Raw genomic sequence first — 10349 nt, 5'->3', positions numbered from 1 at the left:
AGTTTAACGTCCATGAAAATAATAAATTTGAAAGAAAAATTATAAGCTTTTAGTTTATTATTATTATTATGTAACCTCAAAATTTGAGGTTTAACATTTTAAGATAATTAATTCAAAAATAGAATAACAAAAGAACCGTGCTTCTGCTTCTGCCCTAGCTATCCATGGCTCTTCTCCCAGACTACTGATACAGTTTTTTCAGATTTGGCAAATGTCACAGGTCATCTAAGAATAATCCTCAAAACTCTACATTGTGATTTTTTAAAGTATAATATGTTTTTAAGTAAATTAATTTAAAAAAATTCTGACAATAACACAACATTTACTTGAAGTTTACCAGAATTAGCCAGTAATCATAATGAACCACAAAGGAATTTGAATTACCGGTAAAAAATTATCAAAAACATTCTAATCTACAAATGAAGAACAATAAACAAACATATGAAGGAGATGGTCGGGGTGCAGTCGAAGAGGAACTCAAAATGGTAACTATTTACTAGCCGAAGTTTCAGCCTACTTGGCAGGGCTTCATCAGGTCTGACTTGTTATGAGAGAGCAACAGAAGCAATACAAACAACAATTCTATTACTTTACCTTAACATGACAGGTCTGATAAAGCCCCTAAAAAGTGGGGTGAAATGAAGGCAAATAAATAGTTACTATTTTCTGTCCCTTGTTGTTTGTTTATTGTTGCTTAAAGGCGTAAAACCCTCTGGTCATCACCCAACCAACACAACCATCTGGTTATTGTTGACAAATAGTGAGCGCATTTTCTGTTCCTTTTTTTGACCACATCACCAACCATCTTCTTCATATTCAGCCACGGTCAATTATTCATATATATATATATATATATATAGAGAGAGAGAGAGAGAGAGAGAGAGAGTGAGAGAGAAGGTTAACTTTAGTGCAATTACCATTCATAAAATTCAACCAAAATGAATCTTACACAAAATTAATTATATGAAGCTCCAATCTTTATATTTTTAGTCCAATAATTTTTTTTTCTTTTCCATGTAATACTAAAGCTCGAACTTCATTTAGAGTTTTTTTTATAGGACAAGAAATATCCATATTTAAACAAAAACATTGAAAATATCTCCATTAGGAAACTACACAGGAAGTTAGCTCTAGAAATAAATATGATAGAAATAATAGAAATAAAGTTAGCTCTAAAAAACTAGGTTGTTATTTGACTAATTTTTTTTTAAATTACGTTAATAGTTTATAACAATATAAATTATGTATTTGTGCAAAGTATCTCTTTTGGTCCAAAATCAATATACTAATGATTAAGATACAAATGTTATTTATCTATGTTTTTATTGATTTTGTACAAAGCCAAAGAGATATCCAATGATCAATGATATCTTACATGATTTTTCAACTTTAATTAAGCTCAGTCGCATGAAAAATTCCAGTTTTAATTTGTTTATACAAATCTTTAATAAAACAGAAAGTCAAAAATGGAGTTATAAAAAGAATAAACATCATCAAAGAAGTTTCAATTATAACCATTTTTTATTATATAATAATTTATTTTGTACACAAAATGAAAAACATACAGAGTAATAAAATAAATTCTATTAACCTAGCATATACAATAAATAGGAACATTAATTACAAAAATTATTCAATTTTTTTTTTTATACAAAATGTAAAACAGATCTGATCATGACTTGAAACTTCAAACAAAGAAGTTCTTCAAAATAACAGAGATCAGGATTATATATTGTCAATTTATAATTATAGGTTCTTAACCTAACTATAAAAATTACAGTTAAATGTCTTTAATAAATAAATTTACATTTTTTACAGGTACAGATTATTAACATATTTAAAATGACACTTTAAACAGACTCTTGTTTCCAGTATTTCAAATTCAGCCTTCTGATAACAATTTCATCATCACACATGACTAGCTGATTCCTGTAAGGAGATAATTATTATAACCAAAATGTGTGTAATGAGCATAAAAAAAAATATTTTAAAAGGTTAATATTTACAAGCACATCCATAAATAATTTATCAAATATATTTTATCAATATAATAGGTCACTCCAAATTAATAAGGAAAACCATACTTGGAGGAGGTAGTATAATTATTACTTTATCTATTAACAAAAATAATATTCAACTAAGGATCTAATTGTTCATGTTTTTATTACTTATTAAAGAGTAAAAAGTAAATAAAAATCACTTACCCTGAGTTAGGTTTATTAAAAACACTTGATTGCATTTTCTTTACTGAGGTGTTATCACAAAATAATCGAGCCAAAGTCACTTTACGAATTTCGTTCAGCTGGCCTGGAAAATATTATAAATATATAACAATTTTTACACATCAATCATTATCTTTTTTTCTAAAAACTCTTAGAAAATACTTCTAAAAGTAATTTAGAAAAAAAATCTTACTGAGTGTAAAGGGATATGGCTGATCTTTGTTGTCGTAGAAATATCTATCCCCTATCCTCGTTGTAGCCATTTGCTGTGCAATTATAGAAGAGAAGACAGGACCCAAAAGTGATCCCTTGTTTGGAATCTCTGCCAATCCTCCAACGATAAGGTCGATGTTATTAACTTTCTGGTAAACTTTCCTCAAATCTTGTAAGATCTGAAATAAGAAAGGAATTTGAAATTTATAAGATTAAGGTAGTTTGGTTAATATGTTTTCAAGGAACCTATTTAAACAAAAAAAGACTTTCTTATATAATAAATCAATGAAATTCATGAAAAATATTTTCAAAACCTATTTCATAAAAAAATTAATTAAAATAAAAATGCCAGGCAATGCATGCTTGCTATTGATTTCCATATGATATAATTTCCTTTGCGTAGGTTGTTTGAGATTAAAAATCTGGCTAGATTGTATGGTAAAATACTGAAATAATTGAAGCAGGACCAATAAGTAATACTGACACGAAAATGATATATTTATCTAATCAAAACAACTATCTTTCTTTGAACAGTATTCCTTAAAAAAATGAAGAAAAACAGCTGCAAAATAGATTCTGTTTCCTTCAAGTACAAAATCAAAATGATAATGATTTGTTTGAAAAATAGTAAGATTGAGGTTCCCTTTATTAATAGTTCATAAAATACTTTATGTGGGCATTTAGGATTAAGTATTTACAGGATAGTGTTATCTTTATAGTCATCCATGAACTTAAGATTCAACAACAAAAAATGAACAAAGCCAGGATCAGAAATTTTAAAGAATATTAATATTGTAACATTCATCTTAAACTATTTTAACACCGTGAGTGAACAATTCCATTTTGAAAAGATGCTTTTCTTTTGTTTTGTTTTTTAACAACTTTTCTGTATTAAATCTATCACATTCTATAGAATTCAATAAAAAAAAATTTCATCTCATCGACATCTTATCAGTTCAAATGTTATTTCCTTGAAAGAAAATGGTCCTTCCTGACATATTTGTACTATGGATGTTAAAATAATAATTAAAAGAAAAAATACATAAGGGTATTACAATAATAATTAAAAGAAAAAATATAAAATGCTGTTACAATAATAATTAAAAGAAAAAATTAATATATTACATGTTATTGAAGATAGGAAAAATTCCCAAAGCAAAAGAGAAAGGGAATAAATAATGTAAAACTATTATGTATATTGATATATAGAAGTGTAAATACTTTTCTAAAACTGCAGTAAGGATTTTTTGTAAACATGGACATATCTAATAAATATAAGCATTTAACTAGCTTGACATATGAGGATAGTCAGCCTAAATGATGTGTGAAGCATTTTCATAATTTTCCTTACATAAATATTTTTTTTAAAGATGATCAAGAAACTCAGTTGGTTGTTTATATTAAATAACATACCACACATCAAAAATGAAAGCTCAACTCACAAAAAATATTTTTGTAAGAACGAACAATGGACAAGCTAATTTCTATATTGAAGCTCCCATGGTGTTTCCTCTAACAGATATTGTAGGTAGAACATCAATTGTGTTCTTTAGAATAATTGGTTTCCAAATATTAAAATTTCTGACTTTCATTCTAGATATACAATATATTAGATCAGATATTTTCCATCTAGAAATATATTGAATGAAGACAGTTATTTACTAACCTCTTGTGGTATGGAACTGTTTAAATCATCAAAGCTTTCATATTTCAGTCCAAACAGTTTTCGGAAAGCAACATAAGGTGGCAGGCCATGATCTCTTCCTCTTTGTATATCTAGACTGAGGACATCTAAACCAGTCTCATTTCCACTACTATATAAAAATTCAGTAACCTAAAAAAATTTATAAAATAATTATACCATCATTCATAATAAATATTCTATTAGATACAAACATATAATCAATAACAAAATCTACTACAACTGTTATTGTGTCATTAAATTAAAAGACTGTGTTATGATCAAAACATATACTATATGTTGTAGTTATTTTAAACATAATGAAGGTAGAAATGTTTAAAGAACAATGGTACACCAATCTATCTATTAAAGTATAAAATACATTAACAATAATTAAATTAAAATAACAAGAAATTTAATCCTATACATACAGCATGAGGCAGAGAGAGATCATTGGCTTGACAATTTTGTGTAGACAGCATCCTCACTAAGGAATCCGTCACATTAGCATCATTTAGCATGCTAGGTTTGATTAGGCTAAAGCGCAATGTCATATTGCTTGATGGCTTCCTTTCTTCATCATGCAAACTGCAAAAATAATAGATAAAAATTAAATTAATAAATATTTCTAATCAGTTTATAACACACTCTTACCACCATTTTTAGGATAAAACATTTAGTATTAGCCACTACTCATTTTTTGAAGTTTAACATTTATGTACAGTTAAAAAAAAAAACAATTATTTATTATTCTATTGATCATATCATTACAGGTTAACTTTGTTACTGACTCAATCTTTATAATCACCAACCCTTTTCTATGTAAGTATCAATATTTTATTACATCTAAGTTCTCAAAATATGTCAAAAACGTCAATGAAGATCAGTTACAGATGAAAGAAACAACTATGCTAAAAATAACTCCATTTATTTTTTCATAAAGAAAGAAACCTCTTAATGTTAATTTTTTATATTAAATTCTTAATAGAAGATTAATATTTGACCATGTAGGAAGATAGTCTAAGTGGCAATCAATAAAGGTACAAGATAATTAAAAAAATATTTATTGGTAACCAATGTTTCACCACACTTTGCCTTCATCAGAACTAAATAAGACCTACAAAGTGGGGCAAAACATTGGTTACCAATACTTGGTATTTAGTATTTTGTACCTTCATTGACTGCCACCCCGACTATTTTCCTACAATAAAATTCTTGAGGTTTTCTTGTCTCTACTTATTTTCCCGAAGAAACACATAAACGAACACAGTTATACAGATGTCCTAAATAGTGATAGGTATCATTCCACAACAAAGCAATAAATAAAAAATTATTTTAGACTCAAGGTTTTTCAAAATGACTAAACTTGATATATTTCTTTAAATTAATAAAAAAAATAGACCAAAAAAAAAAATTTCTTAAAAATAGACCAAAATAAAATATATATATATATATATATATATATATATAGTTTTTCGCTTTTGGTTTTCAAATCATACCTGTTTAAAAATAATATTTGCTTTGTTTTTGAATCTGCAGAATAACGCTTTATTTTGTTATGATTTATGCAGATGGACAAGTAGTACTCTAGCCCAGTTCACAACTGTGAGTGCAATCAACTTTAATGTTATGAAAGGGATGGTCAGGGGGTGTGGTCAAAAATGAACAAAAAATATAGTAACTATTTATTTGCTGACGTTTCGCCCCACTTTGTAGGGTTTCATCAGGGCTGTCGAATTGAAAAACACTGAACTCGAACTTGTTTGATGTTTTTCAACTCGACAGCGCTGATGAAGCCCTAATAAGTGGAGGGAAATGTTCGCAAATAAATAGTCTTACCAATTTTTTTTTTTGTTCTTTTTTGACCACACCCCAACCATCTACTTCATATTTTGAAAAATACTAATAATGAAATAATATTAAGAACAAAAAAATATAAACTTATTTATATATAAAACTTTAATGATAAGTTGATTTTTTTCTCATTATTCCCTTGGCTCAGTTAATGCTAATTTTTCAACAAAAAAAAATATCAATAAATTCTATTAATCCAAATTTATAACAAAAGAATTACCTAAGTTTTTCATCCACCATTGAAACAGTAAATCTCATAGCTGCATTAGCAAAACTGTTGGAAACTGAGGGGCGTACATTTTTGTCGTAAACATCACTATATCCTTGCTTATTTAAATGAAGTCCCCTTCGTGAAATCTCTTTCTCACCTTAAAAACATATATACTTTATATGAGAAAATTTCTCAGTGTAGTTCCATTTAACATATTAAATCTTTTAAATGGATACTATATTTTTAAAAAAATTATGATAAAATTGAACAGCTATCATCTTACACTACAAGATTGTTTTATAAGTCAAACAAAATATTGATGAGGATAATGCATTTTTATTTTATTTATTTATTTATTATTTTTTTTATTTAACTTTGACCATAAATATACTTCAAGATGAAATTAGAAAACAAATAAAACAACAACTAGATAAAATTATTATCTACTTGATTATTTATTGGTTTCTAAGTAATCACTTACCAAGCACAACAGGTAGCCATTCATTATAGGTTATATGCTGTATTTCAGCAATTACAATTCTTCTTGCCTCATGATAAAGTTTTTCATCGTTCCAATTAGGATTTATCCGAGCAAGTTCAGAGGCAATTCTGTTGTGTTCACGAACAAGTACAAAGTGCAGAACAGCACTCATTACATCAATGTTCAATCGCATTTCACCTGAAAAAATGATCAGATATGAAGCCATTCAATCTTTAAAAACCTATTAATTTTTAACGATCTGAATAGTGAATGATTGTAAAAAATTAATTTTTTTTATGAGTAAAGAAGCTAGAAGAGATTTAATTTTTACTTACTGTATTTTATTCATGTATCACAACATTTCAAACCCTCCCAAGTACATTTCTAATCTGAAATAAATTTTTTAGGGAATCTTGAAGTTATATAGACACATTTTTATCTGTTGGTAGTTTTGAGAACAATAAAAGTGGTTTGCCAAGTGAGTCTTCACAGCACTTAAATAATAAACGATAGATAACAAATGCATCGAATTTTAAAATTTGTTTACAACTTTACTTTATATAAAAAATGTCTTTAGGAGGTTTTGCAATCAACATCACATTATATTCAATTGTAAATTTCAATGAATAATTTAAACTAACTCAAAATTAGTTAACAACAGCCAAATTTTATATAATAAATATAAATAGGTATATAGAAAAAAGCTTCTGCGCATACAAATATGTGCACAATTAGTATTATGATAGTGATTTCATTTCTTTGGATAAAAAAAGGGTGCTAAACACAAAAATCATTGCCTAGGCAAATGTCATTTTGGGTCAGTTCCTTACAATATTTGAAAGAAATGAGACAGCACATCATTTAAAGGTTATTATTTTAGGAGCTTAGTAAGTGTATAAACTGCACAGTCAACGAATTAAATTATGTTTGTGCAGCTATTTTTACTAAAGCAAAATGAAATAAATAAATGGTATATTCAGTCATTTTTTTCCAAACCATTCTTAGATGGACACTACTCGTAAACATCTCATTATTATAATCTGAAGAGAAGTCATCACTCCCTAAAGTTTCAAATCTAATAAGTAATGTAAATGTAGAAAAAACTATAACATGAATATGACTTGTTAAACACTGATTTGATTTAGAATAATAACTACTACTGAACCAAATAAAAATATTTTTAAAAAACCACAAAATGTTGAAGAATTTAATATTTTAATAAAAACAAGTTTAATTTTTATGAAATATATTTAATTTAATCTTTGTATGAACCCTACTTCTTACCAAAGGTAATAATCATTTATAAGTGTGCATTAATCATTTATGTGGATTCCATAAATGATTATGTAAATGTAAATAAAAGTAAATGTTTTAACTTAGAACATTATTTATTTAATTAATTGATTATCAATGTTTGAAATCAATATGCCCATTTTTTAGTTTCTTCTCATTTCGTATCTGTATTGTAAATTTCATGTTGTGTAATAATTTCTCAACAAATATGTTTCTATTTATCAATTTCTTATATTCATTATTAACTAAACTGTTTGAACACTTTGAACCTAACATTGATAAACAATTAAATGAATAAAGGATGTTCAAAGTTTGAATGTTTATTGCCAAGCTCCCAGAATTTAATTTTAACAAACTTGCTGAATATACAACACATGTTGAGATGGTTTAGGATTAAAATATTAAAAATAGGATGTGTCGAACTTTAGTACATACCAAAAATAAGTGGAGTTGAGGATGAAAATAATGATGGTAATACATCATGTCCATTTGTGGAAACCAATTTTATTTGCCCTCCTTTTCCAGTCCGAAGCGACTTTGCAACCTCTTTGGTGCTTCCATACAAACTCGAACCATCCAAAAGGTGTGAAACTGCATTCATTTGCTGGGCTGGACCAAACCTAGAAATAAATAATACGATAGTAACACAATGGTTTTAAATATCTTTAGAATTACTACATTACATTATTCTCACTATGTCTGCGAATAGATATCATATGTGAGAATGGGAAGCCGTATTATAACTAAATTAATCTTTTTTTAGAATCATATCTCTTTAAATCCTAAAATTTTTTTTTATATAATGAATAATTTGAATAATTTTTACGGATTCTTTTGGAAACATGTAGAGATTTATCAATCATTAGCAAATCAACAACAAACTTCATAATGAATCATAAAAAAATAAACAAACCTGTAGTCATCATTAGGAGCAATCATCGATCTGACGTAATTGTAACATTTGGTTTCATTCTGATCAACAATAGGCATACAAAATGGATGTCGATGTCTAGGAGCTAATTTTGATTCTGTCCCTTCACAACACATTACAGGATCTCCAGTATAAACTAAAGTAAAGGAAAATAAAAACTTACATTAATCAATCACTAAGAATTAAGAAAGAAAATATATTAAACCAGTTATGTCATTAATTGACAGATTATTTTTTATTAGTTCTAAATTAACTTATTAATAATTAGATTAATAAAAATTTTGAATTAATGATGAAGAATATAAAGTTAACAAAATCATTTGATTATAGTGTTTCATGAAACACTAATACATAAAGAGACAGTCAACTATAGTAGGGGGAAAAGGAAATAGATTTGAAGAATTTTTGGGCAAAAATTCACATGGAGGAGAGCACTAATTCGATAAATAAAATATTATTGGACCATTAGAAGTGTTATCAAGGCAAATTAAAAATTTATTTGAAAAAAGATGAAATAGTTTTATCATGGTCAATACTACTCTATATAATTATGATGAATAAAAATTCTGATAATAAAAACAATTGACATGATAATCAAAGCTTTTATTGTAAACCAAGAATCAAGCATAAAATTAAAAATATCAACACAAAATACTAACTCATGCGGTATGAAACAGTGTGTGCCATATCGTAAGTAACCAGACCGGCCCAAGAAACAACAGCCAATGTAACCTGTTTCAATGAATTATCTGAATGCTGCAGAACAGCACTACTTACTTCGGCAGCACTTGAGACAATTCTCGAATCTTTTCCTCTGGGTTCCCAAATACCTGAAGAAAAAAATAATAAGTTTAACAGAATTTTCATTTTTATTAAATAAAAAAAAAAAAGTAAATTTAAAACTACATTACCATCCTTGTAAATAGGAGGTAGAAGTCGGGAATAAGGAGACAATGATGAACCCCAAGTGAAATGACCTTCATTATTGCAAGATCCATTGTAAGTTCTGTACAGCTGGGTACCACATACATTAAGAACAATAGGTGATTTAAATAAGTCAGCTAAATGATTTCCACAGCGGCCAAAAGTTTTTCCAGACCTGGAAAAAACTTTTTGATTTACAAAATTTTAATTGTATTCATAATAATACCAGTATTCTCATTATGTTTAAAACAGGCAGTTGTTGAATCAGGAGTTAGATTAACTTCAATACTAGGTGTGAGATGGCAACACTGCGTGGGCAACGCTGACAAGCGAGAGCAGAGAGAAGGTTTTTTTTGGTTTTTCGGGGACAGTGATAATAAAAGTGAGAGTGCGTATATTTATCCTAGTTTGCTGAAAGTTATATTAGTTTTGATTTTGACTTCTGAGTTGTGAGGGACTCTTTCTTTTATTATTGAGATTATTCTCTAACCTATAATGTAAGTGTTTAAGCTAATATAATATTGAGATCTATGGTTTTG

The 10349-nt window shown here is 27.5% G+C and overlaps 1 protein-coding gene across 2 annotated transcripts in view; it reads right to left on the bottom strand.

Annotated features, from left to right (window-relative positions):
* Positions 1-1652: 1652 nt before the first annotated feature.
* Positions 1653-10349, bottom strand: part of LOC106692484 (chorion peroxidase) — a 20222-nt gene continuing 11525 nt past the window's right edge. The window contains exons 4-14 of one of the 2 annotated variants that reach the window (XM_014438452.3): positions 9798-9985; positions 9546-9716; positions 8869-9022; positions 8391-8575; positions 6663-6860; positions 6191-6338; positions 4548-4704; positions 4102-4269; positions 2416-2614; positions 2205-2307; positions 1653-1929 (exon numbers count right to left, since the gene is read on the bottom strand). In XM_014438452.3, coding sequence (XP_014293938.1) covers positions 1851-1929; positions 2205-2307; positions 2416-2614; positions 4102-4269; positions 4548-4704; positions 6191-6338; positions 6663-6860; positions 8391-8575; positions 8869-9022; positions 9546-9716; positions 9798-9985 — 1750 coding nt within the window. In that variant the 3' untranslated portion in view covers positions 1653-1850. The remainder of the gene's footprint in view (positions 1930-2204; positions 2308-2415; positions 2615-4101; positions 4270-4547; positions 4705-6190; positions 6339-6662; positions 6861-8390; positions 8576-8868; positions 9023-9545; positions 9717-9797; positions 9986-10349) is intronic. The other variant, XM_014438451.2, reaches the window with a different exon arrangement.

This window comes from Halyomorpha halys, unplaced genomic scaffold, assembly GCF_000696795.3.
Source record: "Halyomorpha halys isolate HHAL.00 unplaced genomic scaffold, Hhal_1.1 Scaffold58.1, whole genome shotgun sequence".
In the NCBI taxonomy this organism is placed as follows: Eukaryota; Metazoa; Arthropoda; class Insecta; order Hemiptera; family Pentatomidae; genus Halyomorpha; species Halyomorpha halys.
The sequence above is the reverse complement of the archived record's forward strand: the minus strand, read 5'-3'. Positions and strand labels throughout refer to the sequence as shown.